The sequence below is a fragment of the Artemia sp. Qi Xiang Cuo genome, chromosome 6, assembly GCF_049724085.1.
Source record: "Artemia sp. Qi Xiang Cuo chromosome 6, ASM4972408v1, whole genome shotgun sequence".
In the NCBI taxonomy this organism is placed as follows: domain Eukaryota; kingdom Metazoa; phylum Arthropoda; class Branchiopoda; order Anostraca; family Artemiidae; genus Artemia; species Artemia sp. Qi Xiang Cuo.
In genome coordinates, this window is record NC_142799.1 from 35,186,940 (window position 1) to 35,214,629 (window position 27,690).

Sequence of the window (27,690 nt, forward strand, 5' to 3'; positions counted from 1 at the left end):
GATATGTTTTTTTTTTAGCTTCTGGCGCTCGTTAATCATCCTAAAGGGGGATTATAAGTTGTTGACACTAGGTTATTGACTTTCTTACTTTATCCATTCTTTGGCTTAATGCCCAAAATTTCAGAAGAAAGGATTAATCCCAATAATCAGCTATGAGAACGTTTTCAGAAAATTTTACTAAAACCTTCTAAAATGCTTTTAGCGGTTTGAGTTTGTTAGGCTGAGAAAGGCTATAGAAACATTCTACATATTTCAAGCCATGAGGTTGCTACTTTTACGACGCGAGCGGCGAATTTTTAACCTACTGTTCAGATGGTACAAATCAATGGTTCGTTTACACATTGCGGAAATCCATGCGGGAATCCGTCCGTTTCTGTTCGAACTATGGCTAAAATAACGATGTGTTTTAAGGCAAAGATTTAAAATTATTGCAACAGCGTAACCTAGAGCCAAAGGGGTGAAAGGATTTATTGGTAGACATATGGTGGATATCCCCTGTGGCTATCATCAAAACATCAAGAAGGGTATTATGTTCTTACCTTCTTCTGAAAGCTGTTGAGGAATAGAGAGCCAAATGACACCGTTTTTCTTAGTTTTCTTATAGCCTGGGTGCGCAGGATCATACAAGCTGGGGTAGCCTTGAACCAAAGTTATAAGATCGTGTAGTTTTTGATAATCCATACTCATGGTTTCATTCTTTTAAAAACCTTGCCAAGATTCCGTCCTGATCTGACCAAAACGTTGCGGAAAGCTGGAGATTTTTTCCAGCACGAAAACGGACGGAATTTCCGCACGGATTGCTAAATCCGCATGAATTTCCGTAATGTGTAAACGAACCATAATCTTTTGTGGTACAACTTTGGTCGGAAAACTGGTACAATTTGTCCCCAATATTTCTGCAACGCTGGTCACGCATGATTATGGATAATTTAAATATAAAAAAACATGACTTCTATTATTAAATTTCAAGGACTCTCTGGTAAATAATTGCTAATTTTGATGAATCTTTTAGTGGTTAACCAAACCTAAGAAGGGATACCACCAGATGGCTAAGTTGACAGTGTATAGCCTATATATACAAATCTTCAAATTAGCCAACTAGTATTTTAAGCCTAGGAGTCCTGTTGGACATAAGGAAACATATTAAGAAAACAATTCTTACTCCATAATATGCAGAATAATCCTAGTTAACACCTTTAGCAGGGGGAGAGCCTTTATCTTCACTTCTTTCCTTGTTTTTCCAGTTTTTCTAAGAAATTCATGAATTTCTTAGACCCTAGGCTATAGGCTATATTCACAGAATATATACCCCCACCCCAATGTGCAAATATATCCCTAGAATTACATCCTCAATCTACATATAACATCCATTTGCATCACAAATGAACTTTACTCCCATATTATCCATGTGGTGGATGTCCATCCCTATAGGCTATATAGCCTACCAATTCAGGGTATATATTTGTACATTATTTATTTCTGATGTAAATGAGAGGTAAGTTGAAACTGTCCCTCCCCCCGCCCCCAACCCCTAATGTACAAATATATACCCTGAATTGGTATGTATAGGGGTTCAGGTAGAATTCATTTCTAACAAAAATGATTTATTATATTTGGAAAGAGCATAAAAAAGCATCAAGTGGTATGTTTACTTTATTTGTAAGTCAGTGATATGAACTACAAAAAATTTACCTAAAGTGGGTAAAATTCTACTTTAGCTACTTTTGGCTATCTTGGAAAGGAGTTAGGTTAGGAAAATGAAACTTTCAAGGATGGGTCTACAGGCTAAAGTATGTCCTGGGAAGGTATTTTGAAGTACCTACCTCCACTGTTTCTCCCTCTAGAATGTCCTGACCTTTGATGACCTTTAAAAAATGTGTGTTATAAAATTAAAACCTTGCAAAATAGATAGTCTGCTTAAATGAAGTACAAAAAAATCATTTTCAGCTTCACAACTTTGCTCAATCCCAATAAACCCAAAAAAAAGGTTTTAAAGATATACCAATACATTTACTAAATTTTGAAAAAAAACACTGATTTGGCTTAAAATTTTACTCAAATAAGAGGAATTATATTTTCAGAACTAAAGCCAGAGAAAAGGAAAGTGATAACTGAAAATTAAGATAAAATGTTGTTGTGTCAAAATTTCAATATGTACAGACCTGTCATGTAGACAAAATTTCAGGATCCTCTAGAGAGAGAAGGAGTGGAGGTAGATCCCAGGACTTACTTTAGCCTTTAGTCCCATCCCTGAAAGTTCTGTTTTCCTAACCTAACCTTTTTTCTAGATAGCCAAAAGTATGATTTTACCTTAAAGTGAAATATAAATTAATTCTCCATAAGAAATGGGTTCAGAGAAGTAGTTACAAACAGTTCCAAACCAGTTTGTTCTAAGTCATTAAGCCAGCCTATATTCAGCTGCCATTGATTAAAATGGTGAAATTAAACAAATGTAACAGCACTGGTCTACAGGTAGTCCTACTAAAAATAAAATCACTGAAATTCAGAAAACAACTTTAAAAAATCATAAAATACTTACTTATATTCAGGGTCATAGCTACAGTTTTATTGGGGCAGGGGGTATGAGGGGGTGCTATTGAAATATATGCTATTCAAGTAGTAGCAAAGACAAGTAACTTTTTGACAAATATGCTATTTGGTGAACTTAAAAAAAATACACAATACATTATAAACAGTAAATACACATTAAACAATCAAAAATATTAAGTGCTGATGCTTGGCTTATACTAAAATTGTGTGCAATAAGCCACTGCAGACAACAGTAGAATAGCTGCAAAGGTGAATATTGAATACACTTGGCTTTTTTCAGCCAGATTCACCACTAATGATGCAGCACATATTGTCCTACACCCAGCAAAGAATGTTCAATCTTATAATTTAACCAAGCTCTATTCTAATAGCCCACGGTATCAAGCTATTCATTTGCTTGTAATTTTGAATGGATTTTGACTCTGTAAGATTTAGTTTGCTGTACTAAACTTTTGATATACTTGATTTATTGAAATATTATTTATGATTTATTATTAAATTTATTTGTTTGTGGGTTTGTCAATTGATATTAATAAATAGCATTGATGTCAGCAGGCCACATTAAGCCAAAACAAAAATTATAGGCAGCACAATAGCACTGTCTAAGTAAAGATACAGGATAAGTCAAATCATAGCCACAGATTGTGCAACATTATATTGTGATGTATCCCCCATATTTAAATAGCAACCATATTTCAAATTAGAAAGTACTTGAAAAATAAAGTTAGAATTATTAACTTATCCATTGGGCATTGTTTAACAAAAAAGCATCCAGAAAATCTAAACAGTTCTTGGAATCATTGCAGTATAAACCTTAAATTAATTAAAAATTGCCAGGGATGCCGATTGGAAGGGAAAATTGACTCCCAGAGTTTGAAAATGTTCTTCCCCTTTGTATCTTTGTTTAGAAAAACAAATTCTATAAAAATTACAGAAAAGTTTTTCTTGTGTAAATCAGGGTGTGGGGGTATACATTTCTGGAAGGGAGTTACACTGAATATCATTTTTATGTTTATAATTCCCATCACAAGCAAAGCTTGATCTCCTAGTGCTGGATGGTAAAAATGATAACAGTAGAAAAAGAAAATAGGTTGGTACTGCTTATTTGTGCATACAGAATCTCTAAGTTGTGAGAAAAATATACATATTTTGTTTAAATTCACTTTATTCTATTCTCAGCAGACATTTCGTAGCATGGAATAAAATGGAAAAATAAAATTCTCCTAGACTCAGAATATGCTTATGATTTACATGTCCTAGATGAAAGTGTTAGAAAATGAATAATTTGTTGAATGTTATTAGAGTTCAGGGTGCAAAAATAGGTTTGAAGATTGATGTTAAGAAGACTATGTTGGTTAGACGGGAAATATGTGAAGGTAAAGAGGAAATGTTGGGCAACAAGAAAGTCAATAAAGTTGATAGCTTCACTTACCTAGGTAGTAGGCTATTATTAGTAGCAATGGTGGATGCAGTAAAGATGTTAAAAGTAGAATAGCCAAGGCCTGGGTGTTTTTTTCAGTTGTTAAAAATGTTTGGAAGAATAGGAAGATATGTATTCAAACCAAGTTTAAAATATTAAAAGATATAGTGGTCAATTATGGATCTGAAACACTGGTGCTCCAAAAGATGGTGTAGGATTTGTTAGATGTTTTTCAGAGGAACTGTCTCTGGAATCTTTTTGGTATCCATCTAACTGACTGTATTTCAACCAGTAAGCTGTAAAAATAGTTGTTCTTTCCTGCTTTCTATGGTTATAATGAGAGAAAGGTTGAGATGGCTCGGACATGTTCTGCAGATGAAGGATGACAGATTGCAAAAGGATATCCTTTTTTGCCAATAGGGATAAATAAAAAGCAGGTGATCCCTAAATGGACTGGGAAGAGGTTGTAAGGAAGGACTTGATGGAAATCAGACCTTCTTGGGAGGATCTAATGAGGTAGACTTTGGACTTATTGGGATGGAGGAGTGTGTGTAGCCATGTTGACTTCAGGTAACCTGGTGCTGCAGTGAGTTGTTAGTAGCAGAAGTATGTTTTTGCATTGTCAGGGTAACAAGTATTAAGTTGAAAAGTAGCATATAGAAAGGCATCTTATGACACTAATTTTTTAAGATGGAAAGGTGTTATTCTACACCTTTAGCTCACTTTTTAAATAATAGTCAGTTTTAAATAAATCTGAAATTCTTTTATTATCAGAAACAGGCCTGGGTCTAACACTTTGGACAGGTCAAAATCTCAGCTCAATAATAACCAAAATTTTTTTTTTTTCAGCAAAGTACAAATTGTGTTCTGGTCTTTGGAAGGCATGGTGGCTATCAGCCCTACTCATGTTAATTTTTGCTCGTTTTGAGTTTGACTTGGCTATTTATTGATATTGATTTGTGGTAGTTTTATGCTTGGAAGATTATTTCACTTTATTTTTGCTCATTCTTGGCTAATGGAGCTCTTTACTTTTCTTTGAAAAACTTGATTTGTGGAAAAGTTTTTTTAAATTAATTTCTGTTTGTTTTATATTGACATAGTCTTTCATGGAAAAATTAATATTTTGTATCTTACCAGTTTTTTTTTGTCAATAAGAATCCATAGTATGGGTTGTTATTTGTATGTTGGAGAAACTTTTTCAACAATTTTGAATCCTGACCCAAACAGCATTTTTTTAATTTAATGTTATAGCTTCTGAAGTTGACCTGAAAAATAAAACTTAATATTATTCCCAAATAATTCTTTTCATGGTCCTATATAAATTGGATAATTTTACGTTATTTTTATTTGTTGAAATCGTAAGAGCAGAAGTAGTAACAGCAGTATCCCCAAAAGTTTCAACTTATTATCCTCAGTCATTCTCGATATACTGCTGAGGTATCTTATTGACAACCATAAACACATTTCCTTTTGACTTATTTTAAAGCATAATGGACCAATCGCATTATTGTGTGTGGGGGGGGGGGGCTGACATGCCTAATATCCCTAAAGACATGGTTGTTGGACCATTCTACTTTGCTGAACAGAATGACTGTCTCCAAATTTTGACTGGATGTGTTTGGAAAATGAATGGGCTTGAGAGAAGGGCTACTTGCCCTCTAATCTCTTTTTAGTCTTACAAAGGGCACCAGAATGTTTAATTTTGAATTGAATTAGCTCCTTTAAAACTTTAGTGGCAGTAGTAGTAATAATAGTAACAGTAGTACTAGTATAAGTAGAAGCAGCAGCATTAGGAGGCAAATATTTTCTTTTGGCTAGTTCAACATCCCTCACAACAAGCCCTGTTAGTTTCAACTTCATACCCCAAACTGTGAAGTAGGGCTGATAACCCCCATGCCTTCTCAAGACCAGAACATATTTGCGCTTCACTGAAAACAAAAACAAGTTTTTAATGTTTTCACTTTTTTACTATCATAAATAACAAAATATCAAAACTGTAAGGAATAAATATCAGTATATGGCAATTAAACTGACAATCCATGGTCATTTGTTTTTTGTTTTGTTTTGTTTTTCTTTCAGTAAAGCACTGATTATGTTCTGGTCTTGAGAAGGCATGGGGGTTATCAGCCCTACTCATGTTAATTTCTGCTTGTTTTGAGTTTGAATTGGTTATTAATTGTTATTTCTGTTTGTTGTGGGTTTCATTTATTTATTGATGGTGATTTGTGACAGTTTTATGCTTGGTAGATTATTCAATTTCATGTCTGCTCATTTTTGGTTTAATGGGGTTCTTTGACTTTTCTTTGAAAAACTTATTTTGTGGAAAAGGTTTTTTAAATTAATCACTTTAAAAGGGCACTGGAACTTCTTATTTTTGATCAAATGTGCATAATCCTCTACGATCACTGGTTCAATAGAATCTCCTCTGGGGAAAAACAAATAATCACACATCTGTGATCTTTCTGTGGCCAAAAATGCAAAATTGTGGAATTTTGCATATAGGAATTTGAAACCTCTACAGCAGTATTTTCTTATAATCTCAATCTGATGGTGTAATTTTCATTAAGATCTTTTGACTTTCTGGAGTGTCTCCCCTGTTTTCAGAAATTGCCAACTTTTCTCAGGCTTGTAGCTTTTGGTGGGTAATATTAAACTTTTTATATTTGAAATCATAGGCAGTGCGCTAGCTCTGCCTAAGTAAAGAATGATGTGGGCACAATGTGTTTTTTTTCTCCACCCGGCACTTTGTATCAAAGGAGTTATTGTAGAAACTTTGAAAAGGGCTTATTCGATTGGAAATTGGAGTGGCTAGTGCCCTTTTTAATAGTCGAAAGTGATTGGAAGGCAACTAGCCCCCACCCCATGCCCATCATTCCCCCAAACACATCCAATCAAAATTTTGAGAGAGCCATTTTGTTCAGCATAGTTGATCTCCAGATAGAAAATATGTTTTTGAGGAGGACACTCCCCCACAACCCTCAGGCTAAAGGTTTTAAGTTATGCCCTGAGGGCATATAAGAACGATGTTGACACAGTGTACTATTTATCATTTTTTCATTTAGAGCAGGGCACTTCATATGGAAGGGGTCGTTGTAGAAACTTCAAAAGGGGCTCATTCGATTGGAAATTGGAGTGTCTAGTGTCTTTTTTAATAGTCGAAAGGGATTGGAGGGCAACTAGCCCCCCCCCCTACACCCACTATTCCCCCAAACACATACAATAACACAGGTTAAATAGCCATTTTGTTCAGCGTAGCCGATTACCTAATAGGGAGATTGTTTTTGAAGTGTACACTTTAAAGCTCAACCCGGAAAAAAGAGTTCCTATACTGACCTGGGGATTTCTAATGTTTTTGCTGAGAGTGTTGTCATAGAAACATAAAAGCAGGCTCATTCGATTGGAAATTCAAAGGGCTAATGCCCTTTTTAATAGTCGAAAGTGGTTGGAGGGCATCTAGCCCCTCCATGCCTATCATTCCCCCAAATACATCCAATCAAAATTTGAGATATCCATTTTGTTCAGTGTAGTTGTTTTCCATATAGAAAATATGTTTTTGAGAAGGACACTCCCTCACAACCCTCAAGGCAAGGGTTTTCAGTTATGCCCTGGGGGTATATAAGGTTTTTATAGAAGGCGTTGTTGTAGAAACTTCAAAACAGGCTCATTCGATTGGAAATTCCAAGGGCTAGTACCCTTTTTAATAGTCGAAAGTTATTGGAGGGCAACTAGCCCCCCCCCCCTGACGCCCATCATTCCCCCAAAAACATCCACTCAAAATTTTGAGATAGCCATTTTGTTCAGGGTAGTTGATATCCAGATAGAAAATATGTTTTTGAGGAGGACACTCCCCCACAACCGTCAGGGCAAGGGTTTTAAGTTATGCCCTGGGGGCATAACTTATATTGCCTGGGGGCAATATAAGGTTTTTCTAGAAGGCGTTGTCGTAGAAACTTCAAAACAGGCTCATTCGATTGGAAATTCAAAGGGCTAGTGCCCTTTTTAATAGTCGAAAGTGATCGGAGGGCAATCAGCCCCCCCCCCCCCACGCCCATCATTCCCCCAAACACATCCAATCAAAATTTTGAGATAGCCATTTTGTTCAGCATAGTTGATCTCCTGATAGAAAATATGCTTTTGAGGAGGACACTCCCCCACAACCCTCAGGCTAAAGGTTTTAAGTTATGCCGTGAGGGCATATAAGAACGATGTTGACACAGTGTACTATTTATAATTTTTTCTTTTAGAGCAGGGCAGTTCATATGGAAGGGGTCGTTGTAGAAACTTCAAAAGGGGCTCATTCGATTGGAAACTGGAGTGTCTAGTGCCCTTTTAATAGTCGAAAGGGATTGGAGGGCAACTAGCCCCCCCGCCCCCTCCGACGCCCATCATTCCCCCAAACACATCCAATCAAAAGTTTTAGATAGTCAACCCTCAAGGCAAGGGTTTTAAGTTATGCCCTGGGGGTGTATAAGGTTTTTATTGAAGGTGTTGTTGTAGAAACTTCAAAACAGGCTTATTCGATTGGAAATTCAAAGGGATACTACCCTTTTTAATAGTCAAAAGTAATTGGAGGGCAACTCGCCCCCCTCCCCTGACGCCCATCATTCCCCCAAAAACATCCACTCAAAATTTTGAGATAGCCATTTTGTTCAGGGTAGTTGATATCCAGATAGCAATTTTGTTCAGCGTAGTTGATTTCCAGATAGAAAACATATTTTTGAGGAGGACACTCCCCCACAACCCTCAGGGCAAAGGTTATAAGTTATGCCCAGGGGGCATATAAGGTTTTTATTGAAATCTTTGTTGTAGAAGCTTCAAAAAGGGCTTATTCGATTGTAAATTCAAAGGGCTAGTAACCTTTTAATAGTCGAAAGTGATTTGAGGGCAACTAACCCCCCTCTCACGCCCACCTTTTCCCCAAACACATCCTATCAAATTTTTTAGATAGCCATTTTATTCAACGTAGTTGAAAGTTTTGGAAATTAGATCTTTAAGGATGACAACCACGCCCATCATTCCCCCAAACACATCTAATCAAAATTTTGAGATAGAAATTTTGTCAGCGTATCTGATTTCCAGATAGAAAATATATTTTTGAGGAGGACACTCCCCCACAACCCTTGGGGCAAGAGTTTTAAGTTATGCCCTGGGGGCGTAAAAGGTTTTTATAGAAGGCGTTGTTGTAGAAACCTCAGAAAAGGACTCATTCCAATTGAAATTCAAAGGGGTAGTGCCCTGTTTAATAGTCGAAAGTGATTAGTAATATTTTATGTTGTTGTTGTTGTTTAGACCAGGACAATTCAGAAACTTCAAAACAGGCTCATTCGATTGGAAATTCAAAGGGCTAGTGCCCTTTGGCTAGTATATTTATGAATATTCGAGTTCTCCAGGGACTACATTTAGGCCCTAGGGATCATTGATCAGTCCCTGGAGTTGTGTATTATTTTTGTGTTTATATTGAATAAAGTCAAAGTCAAAAGAAAGAGCTTATTATGAAGATTCATTTCAAAATTCTGATCCTCCCCGGAAAACTTGGAGTTCGATCAAGGATAAAATTTGACGAAAAACAGTTGTCGCATCCCGGGTATTATCATAGGCAGCGCGCTAGCGCTGCCTAAGTAAAGAACGATGTGGGCTATTTTGTTCAGCGTAGTTGATTTCCAGAATAGAAAATATGTTTTTGAGGAGGACACTCCCCCACAACCCTCAGGGCAAGGGTTTTAAGTTATGCCCTGGGGCCATATGAGGTTTTTATTGAAGGTGTTGTCGTAGAAACTTCAAAACAGCCTCATTCGATTGGAAATTCAAAGGCCTAGTGCCCTTTTTTAATAGTCGAAAGTAATTGGAGGGCAACTAGCCCCCCCCCCACGCCCATCTTTCCCACAAACGCATCCAATCAAAATTGTGAGATAGCCATTTTGTTCAACGTATTTGATTTCCAGATATAAAATAGCTTTTTGAGGAGGAAACTCCCCCACAGCCCTCAAGGCAAGGGTTTTAAGTTCCTTACTGAGGGTATATACTGCTTTTATAGAAGGTGTTGCCGCAGAAAATTCAAAACATGCTCATTCGAATGGAAATTCAAAGGGCCGGTGCTCTTTTTAATAGTCGAAACTGATTGGAGGGTAACTACCCCCCACGCCCATCCTACCCCCAAACACATCCAATCAAAATTTTGAGATAGGTATTTTGTCAGCGTAGCTGATTTCCAGATAGAAAATATCTTTTTGAGGAGGAAACTCCCCCACAATCCTCGGGGCAAGGGTTTTAAGTTATGCCCTGGGGCCATATAAGGTTTTTATAGTCGAATAGTCGAAAGTGATTAAAGGGGAACTAGCCCCTTTAATCACTTTTGTTCAACGTATTTGATTTCCAGATAGAAAATAGGTTTTTAAGGAGGACACTCCCCTTCAACCCTAAGGGCAAGGGTTTTAAGTTATCCCCTGGGGGCATATAAGGCTTTTATAGAATGCGTTGTTGTAGAAACTCCTAAACAGGCTCATTAAATTGGAAATTCAAAGGGCTAGTGCTCTTTTTAATAGTCGAAACTGATTGGAGGGCAACTACCCCCCACCTCTCCTTCTGCCAAACACATCCAATCAAAATTTTGATATAGGTATTTTGTCAGCGTAGCTGATTTCCAGATAGAAAATATCTTTTTGAGGAGGACACCCCCCCGCAACCCTCGGGACAAGGGTTGTAAGTTATGCCCTGGGGGCATATAAGGTTTTTATAGAAAGCGTAATCGTAGAAACTTCAAAACAGGCTCATTCGATTGGAAATTCAAAGGGCTATTGCCCTTTTTAATAGTCGAAAGTGATTGGAGGGCAACTAGCCCCCCCCCCCACGCCCATCATTTTCCCAAACACATCCAATCGAAATTTTGAGATAACCATTTTGTTAAGCGTAGTTGGTTTTCAGATAGAAAATATGTTTTTGAGGAGGACACTCCCCCACAACCCTCAGGGAAAAGGTTTTAAGTTATGCCTTGGGGGCATATAAGGTTTTTATAGAAGGCGTTGTCGTAGAAACTTCAAATTAGGCTCATTCGATTTGGAATTCAAAGGGCTAGTGCCCTTTTAGTAGTTGAAAGTGATTGGAGGGCAACAAGCCCCCCACGTCCATCATTCCCCCAAACACATCCAATCAGAATTTTGAGATAGCTATTTTGTTCAGCGTAGGCTAGTTGATTCCCAGATAGAAATTATGTTTTTGAGGAGGACACTCCCCCCCCCCCCACCAACCCTCAGGGCAAGGGTTTTAAGTTATGCCCTGGGAGCATATAAGGTTTTTATAAGAAGACTTTGTCGTATAAACTTCAAAACAGGCTCATTCGATTGGAAATCCAAAGGGCTAGTTCCCATCTTAATAGTCGAAAGTGATTAAAGGGGAACTAGCCCCTCCCCCACACCCATCATTCCTCCAAACACATCCAATCAAAATTTTGAGATAGCCATTTTGTTCAGCTTGACTTGACTTGACTTGCTTTATTTACTACTAATTACAAAATAAACTATATACAAGCAACCGCCCGGGGAAGGCTCAAAAAGTCTGATGAAAGACGGCTGCAATCCTCTAATTCTCTACCTTTTACAAATTTTCGTTAAAAAAAAAAAAAAGAAAAAAAAAAAAAAAAAAAAAAAAAAAAAAAAAAAAAACAAGACCTGAACGCTCTCTCTCAATTAACCAATAATACCAAAAACTATGAAGAAAAGAGAAAAATAAAATAAAAAACCAAGACATTAATAATAATAATGACAATAATGATAAATTGTCTCCCCACTCCCAATAAATATTTTTTCATTTCTACTTAGACGAGCCAATGTGGTTAGCTTCCCGAACGCCAACTGGAATATCATTCTAAATAGCCGGAGCCAAATATCGAATTCCAAAAACTGCACGTGTGGTGTCTCTATACTCAACCGTAAAATTTTCCGCCTCTAGTCGCATACCTGTGGAGTGAACTATTTACGCGAAAAAAATTTGTAAAAACTGGAGGACATACATCATTCCAACATCTATAGGCAAAAATAGCAGTTTGGTAATCGCGAATCTGACCAATGTTAAGCACTCTTAATTTTTTAAAACATGACGCGGTATCATTCACAATTTCTATATAATTCCCAAGAAGACGGACTGTTTTATTTTGTAAAATCTGCAATCTTTTGAAATTTGTATGAAAATTGGTAGACAAAATGATACAACTATAAAAAATATAGGGCGAAACCATACTATGATACAATCATAAAAGAACCAATAATGGTAAAAAAATCTTCAAATGACGCAAAATTCCCAGACCTCTAGGCACTTTAGCTGCAACAAGATCACTATGGTGCTTCCAAGACAAATTACAATCAAGCTGGAAGTCCAAATAACGCACTCATGCACCTGTGACAAAGGCTTACCATAAAAAAATATCTCTCCATCAACACTCGGAGGCTTACCAACTCTTCTAAAAATCATAAAATTAGTTTTTTTAACATTCACTGACAAAAGGCTGAAACTTGTAAATGCATAAAATGACTTTAAAACCCTACTTACTTTCAACAATAGATCATCAATCATTCGACTAGACATAGGTAAAGCAGTAGCATCCGCGAAAGTCGTGATAAAACACTCCGGTAAGTAAAAACGCATTGAATCAACATACACAAGGTACAGAAGTGGTCCCAAGACAGATCCCTGAGGTACACCACACTTCCCTTGATAGGGAGAAGAAAATGCATCATTTAAAACAACTTGAATAGATCTTCCGCTTAAAAAACTATCAAACCATTTCAGATAATTACCACGAACTCCAAGGGACTGTAGACGTTTGAGTAAAATTTTAAAATCCACTGTATCAAACGACTTTCTAAAATCAATAAAAACAGTCAAAAGGATTTCACCACATTCAAAGCATCTATTTACAATATCACAGAGAGAATGCACGGCGTCCGACGTCGAGTGACCTTTCCTAAAGCCGAACTGAGTTTCACTTAACATACCTGTTTTCGTAAGGTAAACATATAGCCTTTTATGCACAATTTTTTCAAATATTTTTGAAAACAGGGGAAGGATTGATATAGGTCTATAATTTTCTATATCTAGTTTAGACCCACCTTTATGGAGAGTGATGACTTTTGCCCTTTTAAGCGCATCGGGGAATACCCCATTTTCCAGGGAAAGATTGATTATGTGGACGAGACATGGTATTAAATAACACATCACTGATTTAAAAGCCTTCAAGTTAATTCCATCTGTCCCTGCTGAATTAGATTTGATTGTTTTCACAACGTTCAGAATTTCATCTCCAGTACACGGTTGAAATTCAATTTCATTTCCAATTCCTCTTTCATCAAAAAATTTGTCCTCCAAGGAATCATTATTAAAATTCACTAACCCTTCTTCCTGCACATTTTGACCAATACTTGAAAAGAACTGAGTAAACTTATTAGTAATAATAGTTTCATCACTCACTGCTTCTCCTTGAATCAGCAACGAATTAGGTGGAGCTTCTTTACTCTTTCCTAGTAGGCCATTTAAAACCTTCCAAGTTCCTCTCACATTATCCTTATTTAAACTCAGTTTGTTAGCAAAATATTCTTTTTTAGCTTTCCTTTTCATTAGAGTTTACTTTATTGCGTATAATTTTAAACTCTTCCAATTTCTTGACACACTTACTATTTAAATAATCTGCATACACTTGATTTCTTAAATCTGACGCTTCAAGAATTTCTGTAGTTATCCAAGGCTTCCTGGGTTGATTCTTATGCGGTTTCACAAATTTAACTGGGTAAGTCTCGTCATAAATTGGCTGTATGATCCCCATCATGCAATCAAATGCCCCAGAAGCGTCGTCTTTTATCCCCAAAATCTCGCTAAGATCAGTGCTGCTCAACTCATCACCAAACCTCTGTAAGTTCTCTTTTTTTAACGATCGAGTCTTCACTTTTTTTCTTTCATTTCTTTTTATGCGGACACAAGGTACCGTTCCGAGAACTGGAAAATGGTCAGAACAAGGGTACAGAACCACATCAGCATAACTACGGTCCAGATGCTTCGAACCAACAAAAATATTGTCAATGAGAGTAGCTGAATGACTCGTAACCCGTGTTGGAATATTAGCTAGGGGAAAAAGATCATTAGCAACCATCAAATTAAAAAAATCAAGATTCACTCCATTCAGCGATAGCAGATCCAACTTAAAATCACCCATACAAATAAAATCTAAACCTGTCCGAGACACCGCACGCGTAAGTTGATCAAATCCACTTTCAAAATCTTCCGAGCTTGCGCTCGGTGGCTTATACACAATACTAATCAAAAATTTATTACTACCCAAATTTAAATCTATACTAAAACTTTCAAACTTACCCTCTATCCAAACATCAATATCATTTCTTACTTGGTATGTCAATGACTTTGAAATCAAACACGCAATTCCCCCTCTGTGAAGTGACGTCCGGTTTTTAGCCTCCAAATTATAATCTGGAAAAGAATACAGCGAGAAAGAGTGTTCCTGACAAAAAAAAATTTCTGATATACCAATAAAACTAATTTTTCCTTGAGAATCAGAAAGAAATTGCAACACATCCTCATAACCAGTAGTGAGGTGACAATTCCAGGCGCATAAACACAACGAATCGGCTTCCCCGGGGTCTAGCTTCGATCTTTGGACATAAGTACTATTTTTTAACGGTTGAAATCTAACTTGGTTCATACACGGTTCAACATCTCTTGCCATTGGTGCCTATAGAATCTCTTCTAGACGAAAAGGTCGGCTCATTAAATCATCAAGTGAAGAACCAACGAAAGTAAATAAATAAACATATAACATATCTCTCTAAATGAAAAAAAAGAAAAAAAAAGTAAGAAATAAAAAAATAGGAGACCAAGACATTTTTTTTGCAAATAATAATAGAAATAATAAAATCAAAAACTACAAAAAACTTATCACTCAAAATAAAAGGAAAAGCAAGAATAAAATAAACGGGAAACCAAAAGAGTTTATGCTAATAATAATAAGAATTGAACATATCATGAACAAGAAAGAGAAAGAAAAAAGGCAACAAAGCTGTACAGAGACGAAAAAACGACAAAATAACACAAATACGAATTCAAACGCATTCAGCAAGGGATCTTATTTTCCGGGCAGACGGTTCACCAGGTAGCTTCACTAGTATATTGCCCCGGTCGGTCCATACATTTTTAACACCAAAGCGATCCCTTGCGGCATTTAGCAGGTCGCGACGTCGCTTTGTAAGGGATTCCGACACAAAGATTCCAGACCTAGCTAGTTTAGACTTCTGTAAGAACACTTCGAGCAACTTCTTTACTAACAAATCGCACTAAAGCTGGGGCAACTTTGTCACTGGTGGTATGAGGCCCATTCATTCTAAACCGGAAAACACTTGATAATTCACCAGAAGATATACCAGTAACACCCATCCGTGTCGAAAGGACACTGAGCATAGTCGTTTTAAGGTTAACTCCTGGCTTTTGCTTCAGACCGTTGAAAACAAGACTGTCCAACATATTTTCTTGATCAATATCGTCTAGCTTGACTTCGATTTTTTCAATTGGATCCTCCAGATTACGGGTTTGCACTCTATACATTTTCAACTCACGCTCGATACGGTCTAATATGGGGTTGAACTCTAGTGACACAGACTTATATAACTCGCTAATTATAGTCTCAGCTGTATCTTTAAGACCAGATTTCGCATTCGAGCCACACTTGGCAGAAACCTAACGAGTTATCTCTGTAACTATAGATTCCCTAGTTTTTTCTAGCTCATGTTCTGTAGCGGAAATTAGTGCAAATAAAGCAGACTGTGAACCGGGCAGCGCGGCAGCTTGATCCGGTACTTTTTGTGCCGCAAACGCTTTTGATATAGACCTGTAAATGTCGGGAAAATCAACAGCGTAATCAACAGCGTAGTTGATTTCCAGATAGAAAATATATTTTTGAGGAGGACACTCCCCAACAACCCTCAGGGCAAGGGTTTTAAGTTATGTCCTGGGGTATCTAATGTTTTTACAGAAGGTGTTGTCATAGGAACTTCAAAACAGGCTCATTCGATTGGAAATTCAAAGGGCTAGTGCCCTTTTTAATAGTCGAAAGTGATTGGAGGGCAACTAGCTTCCCCCCACGCCCATCATTACCCCAAACACATCCAATCAAAATTTTGAGATAGCAATATTGTTAAGCGTAGTTGGTTTCCAGATAAAAAATATGTTGTTGAGGAGGACTCTCCCGAAAAGCCCTCAGGGCAAACGTTTTTAGTTATCGCCTGCGGCCATATACAGTTTTTATTGAGGGAATTGTCTTATAAAATTTAAAACAGGCTAAATCGATTTGGAATTCAAAGGGCTAGTGCCTTTTTAGTAGTTGAAAGTGATTGGAGGGCAACAAGTCCCCCACGTCCATCATTCTCCCAAACACATCCAATCAGAATTTTGAGATAGCTATTTTGTTCAGCGTACGATAGTTGATTCCCAGACAGAAAATATGTTTTTGAGGAGGACACTCCCCCACAACCCTCAGGGCAAAGGTTTTAAGTTATGCCTTGGGGGCATATAATGTTTTTATAGAAGGCGTTGTCGTAGAAACTTCAAAACAGGCTCATTCGATTTGGAATTCAAAGGGCTAGTGCCCTTTTAGTAGTTGAAAGTGATTGGAGGGCAACAAGTCCCCCACGTCCATCATTCTCCCAAACACATCCAATCAGAATTTTGAGATAGCTATTTTGTTCAGCGTAGGTTAGTTGATTCCCAGATAGAAAATATGTTTTTTAGGAGGATACTCCCCCACAACCCTCAGGGCAAGGGTTTTAAGTTATGCCCTGGGGGCATATAAGGTTTTTGTAAGAAGGTGTTGTCGTAGAAACTTCAAAACAGGCTCATTCGATAGGAAATCCAAAGGGCTAGTTCCCTTCTTAATAGTCGAAAGTGATTAAAGGGGAAATAGCCTCTCCCCCACACCCATCATTCCCCCAAACACATCCAATCAAAATTGTGAGATAGCCATTTTGTTCAACGTATTTGATTTCCAGATAGAAAATATGTTTTTGAGGAGGACACTCCCCCACAACCCTCAGGGCAAGGGTTTTAGGTTATGTCCTGGGGTATATAAAGTTTTTATAGAAGGCGTTTTCATAGGAACTTCAAAAGGGGCTCATTTGATTGGAAATTCAAAGGGGTAGTGCCCTTTTTAATATTAGAAAGTGATTGGAGGGCAACTAGCCCCCCCCCCCTCCCCACGTCCATCATTTACCCAAACACATCCAATCAAAATTTATCAAATTTCCAATTCCAATCAAAATTTAACTAGCGTAGGCTAATTAATTTCCAGATAGAAAATAGGTTTTTGAGAAGGACACTCCCCCACAACCCTCAGGGCAAGGGTTTTAAGTTATGTACTGGGGGCATATAAGGTTTTTATAGAAGGCGTTGTCGTAGAAACTTCAAAAAAGCCTAATTCGATTGGAAATGCAAAGGGCTAGTACCCTTTTTAATAGTCGAAAGTGATTGGAGGGTAACTAGCCCCCTCCCACGCCCATCATTCCCCCAAACACATCCAATCAAAATTTTGAGATAGCCATTTTGTTCAGCGTAGTTGATTTACAGATGGAAAATATGTTTTTGAGGAGGATACTCTGCCATAGCCCTCAGGGCAAGGGTTTTAAGTTATGCCCTGGGGGCACATAAGGTTTTATAGAAGGCTTTGTCGTAGAAATCTCAGAAAAGGGCTCATTTTAATTGAATTTCAAAGGGCTAGTGCCCTTTTTAATAGTCGAAAGTGATTAGTAATATTTTATGTTGTTGTTTAGACCAGGGCACTTCGTATCGAAGGAGTTGTCGTGGGAACTTCGAAAGGGGTTCATTCGATTGAAAATAGAAAGGGCCGATGCTCTGTTAAATAGTAGAAAGTGATTGGAGGGCAACTAATCCCCCTTCCACTCCCACCCTCCCATTTGCCCATTATGTTTAAAAACTAAATGTTAGCTTAAGATTAAATCAAAGTTTACTGAAATAATGTTAATTCCCAATAGGGCATCTCAGCAGTATCCCAAGAACGACTGAGGGTATTATGTTCAAACTTTCGAGGCTACTTCTGCTCTTAAAATTTCACCAAATCAAAATAGTGTAAGTGTATCCAAGCTATCAAAGAAAGTAAACAGATTTTTTTGCGAAAGGTATCAAGTTTTCCATTTCAGGTCAACTAGAGAAGGTATGAAACTAAGTTACACAGTACTATTTGTGTCCAGATTTTTAAAATGTTGTATGTTGTTAAAAATTGCTGAAAATTTTTCTTTAACATACAAATAGCAGGCTAAACTATAAAGTCTTAACTAACGAAAAGATTTAAAGTGTTATTTTCTTTTTCCCTGAAAAAACAATGTAAATATAGAGCACACAAAAATTTATAAAAAAAAACTGTTTCCAAACAATAAGTTTTTGAAAGAAAAGTAAAGAACTCCATTGAACCAAAAACAAGCAAAAATAAAATCAAATAATCTACCATGCTCGAAACTACCACAAATCTGTATCAACAAATAAACTAAACCCAAAAGGAATAGAAATTACAATAAATAACCGAGTCAAACTCAAAATGATTAGAATTAACATAAGTTGGACTCAAAACCCCTATGCCATCCCAAGGCCAGAACAAAATTTGCACTTTACTGAAAAAATACAAATGAATGTGCATTGTCAGTTTAATATACATATACTGATATTTAGTAATCAAAATGTTAATATTATTTGATTTATTAAAGTTATAGAAGGAAAAACATTAATTTTTTTCACTAAAGTGCAAGTTATGTTCTGGCCTTGGGAAGGCATAGGGGTTTTGAGCCTTACTCGTGTTAATTTTTGCTCGTTTTGAGTTTGAAAAAGTTTTCTGAAGTTTGCCAAGTTTATAAATGGTCGTAAATGGCCGAAAAACAATGACTTTTGTTGGCCTGTAGTAAAATGTTTCTGTTGTAATATATGTTACTCCGAACAATTTCTTCAAGTACTGTCAGATGTAATGTACTGTATTAGAAGAGAAAGAAAAACAAAGGAATGGAGAAAGAAAGTGAGTGTAAATGTCTTATGCAAAATTTTCATAGATAGTACTTTACGTCACCAACGATCCGCGTGTTACGCGAAGCGTAAAACGTATATTTTTGGTATATTTTTTTTGTCTTTGGTACAGTTTTCATGTAATTTTTGGTACATTTTGTTTTGAGGTGTTGGTAAAACTGAGCTATTGTTTAATTCTAGAAAGTTTATAAACTCTGAAAATTTTTTTTTTTAAAGTTTTGGCTACTATTGAGCTGAGATTTTGACCTGTCCAATGTGTTAGAACCAGGCCCCTATATTTCCTTCGGAAAGGAAATAATCGGCAGAATGTGTGTATGTATTGAAGTCTAAACGCATATATAAAGGTATGAGGCATATTTAATTGTTAAATCAACCATCAAAACTTATTTAAGTTGATAAGTATTAAACGGCATTATAGGTTAGAGATTTGTTTGGGTCCAGGGGGATTTTGTGACGCCACACTGCTGCAGCGTATTCCCTCCCACTTGCAGAGAAATCATAACTAATAATTGCTCTTTGACCTTTTTGCGTTCAAGTAATTATATTATATTCAAAGAGTCTTAATCAAACCATAGAGTAAATCATTCTTTACTCTATGACTAAGCACTTTTAATGCAAGTCCTTTCATTTTCTTACAGTTAAATTACAATAAAAACCTGCTTTACAAGAAAATGTATCTACATTAGTCTTCCCCCTGTCCGCTTGAGTGTAACATGCTCACCAATCAATTTTGTGTCTGGTATACAATATCTATTAATTTTTGTGTGAGCTTGTGCAAATCAGAACGGGATCCAAACCAGAACTAATACACAATAGTAGAGATGCCTTATTGAGTCCCACGCCCACAATACCCCTTCGAATCCCGATCCGGACACTTTTTTTAAAACTCCCACGCCCACACCATATAAGGGTATAGCCTCCCTAGGGAGAACATGTGGTTAATGGGGTCAATGACCTCTTTTTTCCAAGGTCGATTTATTTGATGTTTCTATGTGTAATAACTCCGGGACGAAGGTTGCACATGCGCATTGAATTCTAACGGGAAACAATGTTATTGATCTAGGACTCGAGGGGGAAGTGAATTTCCAAGAAATTGATTGCGTAATCAAAGTGTGTCAACAACAACAACAACGACCTTGACATTCGCTGAGAGCGTGCACTTACAACAACAAAAACCCGGAATTTGGAACACCTGTGCTGTCGACCTCAATTCACCTATCGTGAATCAATAATTCCCCTTAGAAACAACAAATTAATTTCCCTTTCTTGACAGATCAATCAATCAATGACATCATCTATCAGACTTTAAAAATTTTTGCCTAGAAACATTTCTCCAGGAATAGATTCAAGTCATTAATGTCTTTGCCTCGGGAACAGTTCTACTGGTCGAACTCCAAAAGATATTAATAACCAAAGGCCATGGAAACAATTAGGCAAGAAACATCTTAGCGATGAATTGTTTTAGCGCGCGAAAATGTTTCATATTAATTTGAAATGCGTTAGCACAGAGATGCCAATAACAAAGGAACACGCTGAATTTACGTTTAGGGATTATTTGGGCGAAACCATTTTAGACAGGTTATGGAACTATTTCGGCGAAACAGATAGAGACATTTTAAAAGAAGATTTTTGAAGAGATTTTAGAAGAGAATTTAAAGGTGAAACAGTGTTGTGAGGTCCTCTAACCCAACCCCAAAGGGTTCCAATCCTCCTACCCCAACCCCGTCGGACGGCCCCGGGGCGCACAGCCCCCCACGCTCCCAAAGGACCAACGGGGTCCCCAAGGCCCACCCAGACCCCCAAAGGCCATCCCCAGGCCTCAAATGTCCCCCAGGCTCCCAACTGTCCCCCCGGACCCCCAAAGGCCATCCCTGTGCTCCAAAGGGCCACCGGTGCCCCCAAAGGCCCTCCACCGGCCCCCCAAGGCCCATCGAGATCCCAAAGGACCACCGGGGTCCCACAGGCCCTCCACCGGGCCCCAACTGCCCATCCGGACTCCCAAAGGCCCTCCCTTTGCACCAAAGGCCCACCATGAGCCCCCCAAGGCCCTCCTCCGGGCCCCAAAGGCCCCTCGGGCTCCCAACGGACCACCGGGGGCCCCACGGTCCTCCTCCGGTCCCCAAAGTCCCATCGAGCTCCCAAAGGACCAATGGGGTCCCAAAGACCCTCCACCGGTCCCCAAATGACCCCCAGGCACCCAAAGGCCCTCCCTGTGCCCCAAAGGCCCTCCCTGTGTCCCACAGGCCCGCCACTGGTCCGCAAAGCCCCCCAAGCTCCCCAAAGGGCCACCGGCGCCCCCAAAGGCCCACCCAGACCCCCAAAGGCCATCCCCAGGCCCCAAATGTCCCCCAGGCCCCCAACTGTCCCCCCGGACCCCCAAAGGCCCTCCCTGTGCCCCAAAGGCCCTCCCCGGCCCCCAAAGGTCCCCCGGGCTCCCAAAGGACCAACGGGGTCCCAAAGACCCTCCACCGGTCCCCAAATGTCCCCAGGCACCCAAAGGCCCTCCATGTGCCCCAAAGGCCCTCCCTGTGCCCCAAAAGTCCTCCTCCGGTCCCCAAAGGCCCAACGAGCTCCCAAAGGACCAACGGGGTCCCAAAGGCCCTCCACCGGTCCCCAAATGTCCCCCAGTCATCCAAAGGCCCTCCCTGTGCCCCAAAGCTCCTCCTCCGATCCCCAAAGGCCCCTCGAGCTCCCAAAGGACCAACGGGGTCCCAAAGGCCCTCCACCGGTCCCCCCCGACCCCTCGAGCTCCCAAAGGACCAACGGGGTCCCAAAGGCCCTCCACCGGTCCCCAAAAGTCCCCCCGGCCCCCCAAGGCCCTCCCCCGGCCCCCAACTGCCCCCCCAGCTCCCAAACGCTCACCGGCGCCCCCCAAGCCCCACCCACACCCCCAAAGGCCATCCCCGGGCCCAACAAAGGAATTATTTACTGACCTTCAGTTGTTGTGATTTTAAAAGTTCTGCTTTTGTTTTCTAAAATCATCGCCTAAAATGCCTCAAACTGTTTCACCCAAAGAGACACATACTCAGAGACACACACACAGAGACACAAACAGAGACACACACACAGACACACACACACACAGACACACGCACAGAGACACACACACACAGACACACACACAGAGACACACACACACAGACACACACAGAGACACACGTACAGAGACACACACAGGTTATGGTTTACCTTGTCACAGTTACATTTTCATGATTTTTTCAATGTTCATTTTGAATTTCTTTCATTGAAATGCAAGAGTTGGAATATTTCAGAAGTGTTTGGTTGTGGTTTACCTTGTCACAGTTACATTTTCTTGATTTTTCAAAGTTCATTTTGAATTTCTTTCGTTGAAATGCAAGAGATGGACTATTTCGCTAGTGTTTGGTTGTGGTTTACCTTGTCACAGTTACATTTTCTTGATTTTTCAAAGTTCATTTTGAATTTCTTTAGTTGAAATGCAAGAGTTGGAATATTTCAGTAGAGTTAGGTTGTGGTTTAACTTGTCAAAGTTACATTTTCTTGATTTTTCAAAGTTCATTTTGAATTTCTTTTGTTGAAATGCAAGAGTTGGAATATTTCAGTAGTGTTTGGTTGTGGTTTACCTTGTCAAAGTTACATTTTCTTGATTTTTCAAAGTTCATTTTTAATTTATTTAGTTTAAATGCAAGAGTTGGACTATTTCAGTAGTGTTTGGCTGTGGTTTACCTTGTCACAGTTACATTTTCTTGATTTTTCAAAGTTCATTTGAATTTCTTTCATTGAAATGCAAGAGTTGGAATATTTCAGTAGTGTTTGGTTGTGGTTTACATTGTCACAGTTAAATTTTATTGATTTTTAAAAGTTCATTTGAATTTATTAAGTTGAAATGCAATAGTTGGAATATTTCAGTAGTGTTTGGTCGTGGTTTACCTTGTCACAGTTACATTTTCTTGATTTTTCAAAGTTCATTTTGAATTTCTTTCGTTGAAATGCAAGAGTTGGACAATTTCAGTGGTGTTTGGTTTTAGTTTACCTTGTCACAGTTACAATTTCATGATTTTTCAAAGCTCATTTTGAATTTCTTTCATTGAAGTGCAAGAGTTGGAATATTTCAATAGTGTTTGGTTGTGGTTTACCATCTCACAGTTACATTTTCTTGATTTGTCAAAGTTCATTTTGAATTTCTTTCGTTGAAATGCAAGAGCTGGAATATTTCAGTAGTGTTTGGTCGTGGTTTACCTTGTCACAGTTACATTTTCTTGATTTTTCAAAGTTCATTTTGAATTTCTTTCGTTGAAATGCAAGAGCTGGACTATTTCAGTTGTGTTTGGTTGTGGATTACCTTGTCACAGTTACATTTTCATGATTTTTCAAAGGTCATTTAGAATTTCTTTTGTTGTAGTGCAAAAGTTGGAATATTTCAGAAGTGCTTGGTTGTGGTTTACCTTGTCACAGTTACATTTTCTTGATTTTTCAAAGTTCATTTTTAATTTCTTTCGTTGAAATGCAAGAATTGGAATATTTCAGTAGTGTTTGGTTGTGGTTTACCTTGTCTCAGTTACATTTTCTTGATTTTTCAAAGTTCATTTCGAATTTCTTTCGTTGAAATGCAAGAGTTGGAATATTTCAGTGGTGTTTGGTTATGGTTTAGCTTGTCACAGTTACATTTTCTTGATTATTCAAAGTTCATTTTGAATTTCATTCGTTGAAATGCAAGAGTTGGAATATTTCAGTAGCGTTCGGTTGTGGTTTAACTTGTCAGAGTTACATGTTCTTGATTTTTCAAAGTTCATTTTGAATTTCTACCGTTGAAATGCAAGAGTTGGAATATTTCAGTAGTGTTTGGTTGTGGTTTACCTTGTCACAGTTATATTTTCTTGATTTTTCAAAGTTCATTTTGAATTTCTTTCGTTGAAATGCAAGAGTTGGAATATTTCACTAGTGTTTGGTCATGGTTTACCTTGTCACAGATACATTTTCTTGATTTTTCAAAGTTCATTTTGAATTTCTTTCATTGAAATGCAAGAGTTGGAATATTTAAGTAGTGTTTGGTAGTGGTTTAACTTGTCAAAGTTACATTTTCTTGATTTTTCAAAGTTCATTTTGAATTTCCTTTGTTGAAATGCATGAGTTGGAATATTTCAGTAGTGTTTGGTTGTGGTTTACCTTGTCACAGTTACATTTTCTTGATTTTTCAAAGTTCATTTTGAATTTATTTTGTTGAAATGCAAGAGTTGGAATATTTCAGTAGTGTTTGGTTGTCGTTTACATTGTCACAGTTACATTTTCTTGATTTTTCAAAGTTCATTTTGAATTTCTTTCGTTGAAATGCAAGAGTTGTACTATTTCAGTAGTGTTTTGTCGTGGTTTACCTTGTCACAGTTACATTTTCTTGTTTTTTCAAATTTCATTTTGAATTTATTTTGTTGAAATGCAAGAGTTGGAATATTTCAGTAGTGTTTGGTCGTGGTTTACCTTGTCACAGTTAAATTTTCTTGATTTTTCAAAGTTCATTTTGAATTTCCTTTGTTGAAATGCATGAGTTGGAATATTTCAGTAGTGTTTGGTCGTGGTTTAACTTGTCAAAGTTACATTTTCTTGATTTTTCAAAGTTCATTTTGAATTTCTTTTGTTGAAATGCAAGAGTTGGAATATTTCAGTAGCGTTTGGTTGTGGTTTACCTTGTCACATTTAAATTTTCTTGATTTTTTCAAAGTTCCTTTTGAATTTCTTTTGTTGAAATGAAAGAGTTGGAATATTTCAGAAGTGTTTGGTTGTGGTTTACCTTGTCACAGTTACATTTTCTTGATTTTTCAAAGTTCTTTTGAATTTCTTTCTTTGCAATGCAAGAGTTTGAATATTTCAGTAGTGTTTGCTTTTGGTTTACCTTGACACAGTTACATTTTCTTGATTTTTCAAAGTTCATTTTGAATTTCTTTCGTTGAAATGCAAGAGTTGGACTATTTCAGTAGTGTTTGGTTGTGGTTTACCTTGTCACAGTTACATTTTCTGGATTTTTAAAAGCTCATTTTGAATTTCTTTCGTTGAAATGCAAGAGTTGGACTATTTCAGTTGTGTTTGGTTATGGTTTTCCTTGTCACATTTACATTTTCCTGATTGTTCAAAGTTCACTTAGAATTTCTTTCATTGAACTGCAAGACTTGCAATATTTCAGTAGTGTGTGGTTGTTGTTTACATTGTCAGAGTTACATTTCTTGATTTTTCAATTTTAAATTTGAATTTATATCATTGAAATGAAATTGTTGGAAGATTTAATTTGTGTTTGGTTATGTTTTACCTTGTCACAGTTACATTTTCCTGATTTTTCAAAGTTCATTTTGAATTTCTTTCGTTGAATTGCAAGAGTTGGACTATTTCTGTAGTGTTTGGTCGTGGTTTACCTTGTCACAGTTACATTTTCTTGATTTCTCAAAGTTAATTTTGAATTTCTTTCATTGAAATGCAAGAGCTTGAATATTTCAGTAGTTTTTGGTTGTGGTTTACCATGACACAATTACATTTTCTTGATTTTTCAAAGTTCATTTTGAATTGCTTTCGTTGAAATGCAAGAGCTGGAATATTTCAGTAGTGTTTTGTTATGGTTTACCTTGTCACAGTTACATTTTCTTGATTTTTCAAAGTTCATTTTGAATTTCTTTCGTTGAAATGCAAGAGATGGAATATTTCAGTAGTGTATGGTAGTGGTTTACCTTGTCACAGTTAAATTTTGTTGATTTTTCAAAGTTCATTTTGAATTTATTTCTTTGAAATGCAAGAGTTGGAATATTTCAGTAGCGTTTGGTTGTGGTTTACCCTGTCACAGTTACATTTTCTTGATTTTTCAAAGTTCATTTTGAATTTCTTTCGTTGAAATGCAAGAGTTGGAATATTTCAGTAGTGTTTGGTTGTGGTTTACCTTGTCAAAGTTACATTTTCTTGATGATTTTTCAAAGTTCATTTTTAATTTCTTTCGTTGAAATGCAAGAGTTGGAATATTTCAGTAGTGTTTGGTTGTGGTTTACCTTGTCAAAGTTACATTTTCTTGATGATTTTTCAAAGTTCATTTTGAATTTCTTTCGTTAAAAAGCAAGAGTTGGACTATTTCATTTGCGTTTGCGTGTTTAGGACCGTGCAAGTGAGAGATTACTTTTAATGAAACATAACCATTGAATTTCTGAATTTTAAATTTCATAGTTTTAATATTTCAGAAGTGGTTTGTTGTGGGGTTACATGTCAAAGTTACCGTTTCATGATTTTTAAATGCTCATTTTGAATTTAATTCTTTTAAATGAAAGTTTTGGAATATTTCAGTATTGTTTGGTTGTGGTTTATCTTGTCACAGTTACATTTTCTTGATTTTTCAAAGTTCAGTTTTATTTTCTTTAGCTGAAATGAAAGAGTTGGAATATTTCAGTAGAGTTCTGTTGTGTTTTTACTTGTCACAGTTACATTTTCTTGATTTTTCAAAGTTCATTTTGAATTTATTTCATTGAAATGCAAGAGTTGGAATATTTCAGTAGTGTTTGGTTGTGGTTTAACTTGTCACAGTTACATTTTCTTGATTTTTCAAAGTTCCTTTTGAATTTCTTTCGTTGAAAAGCAAGAGTTGGAATATTTCAGTAGTGTTTGCTTGTGGTTTACCTTGTCACAGTTACATTTTCTTGATTTTTCGAAGTTCATTTGAATTTCTTTAATTTGAAATGCAAGAGGTGGAATATTTCAGTAGTGTTTGGTCATGGTTTACCTTGCCACAGTTAAATTTTCTTGATTTTTCAAAGTTCATTTTGAATTTCTTTCGTTGAAATGCAATAGTTGTAATATTTAATTAGTTTTTTATCTTGGTTTACATTTTAAAAGTTACAATTTCATGATTTTTAAAATTTCATTTTGAATTTCTTTCATTGAAATACAAGAGTTGGACTATTTCAGTAGTGTTTGGTTGTGGTTTACCTTGTCACAGTTACACTTTCATGATTTTTCAAAGCCCATTTTGAATTTCTTTCGTTGAAATGCAAGAGTTGGAATATTTCAGTAGTGTTTGCTTATGGTTTACCTTGTAACAGTTACATTTTATTGATTTTTCAAAGTTAATTTTTAATTGCTTTCTTTGAAATGCAAGAGTTGGAATATTTCTGTCGTGTTTGGTTATGGTTTATATTGTCACAGTTACATTTTCTTGATTTTTCAAAGTTCATTTAGAATTTATTTCGTTGAAATGCAAGAGTTGGACTATTTCAGTGGTGTTTGGTTATGGTTCACCTTATCACAGTCACATTTTCTTGATTTTTCAATGCTCATTTTGAATTTCTTTCTTTGAAATCCAAGATTTGTATTATTTCATTAGTTTTTGCTTATGGTTTACCTTGTCAAATTTAATTTTTCTTTATTTTTCAATTTTATTTTGTATTTCTTTCGTTGAAATGCAAGAGTTGGAATATTTCAGTAGTGTTTGGTTTTGGTTTACCTTGTCACAGTTACATTTTCTTGATTTTTCAAACTTCATTTCGAATTTCTTTCGTTGAAATGCAAGAGTTGGAAATATTTCAGTAGTGTTATGTTATGATTTAATTTATCACAGTTACATTTTCTTGATTTTCAAATTCATTTTGAATTTCTTTTGTTGAAATGCAAGAGTTGGAATATTTCACTAGTGTTTGGTTCTGGTTTAC

The 27,690-nt window shown here is 37.0% G+C and overlaps 1 protein-coding gene across 2 annotated transcripts in view; it reads left to right on the forward strand.

Moving 5' to 3' along the window:
* Positions 1-907: 907 nt before the first annotated feature.
* Cpsf100 (cleavage and polyadenylation specificity factor subunit 2) overlaps positions 908-27,690 on the forward strand; it is a 57,216-nt gene continuing 30,433 nt past the window's right edge. The window contains exons 1-2 of one of the 2 annotated variants that reach the window (XM_089090166.1): positions 962-979; positions 19,259-19,386. Coding sequence is in view for 1 of the 2 variants with exons in the window: in XM_089090165.1 (XP_088946291.1) it covers positions 946-979 (34 nt within the window). In the remaining variant the exon portion in view is untranslated. Of the gene's footprint in view, positions 980-19,258; positions 19,387-27,690 lie in introns of both variants that reach the window. The other variant, XM_089090165.1, reaches the window with a different exon arrangement.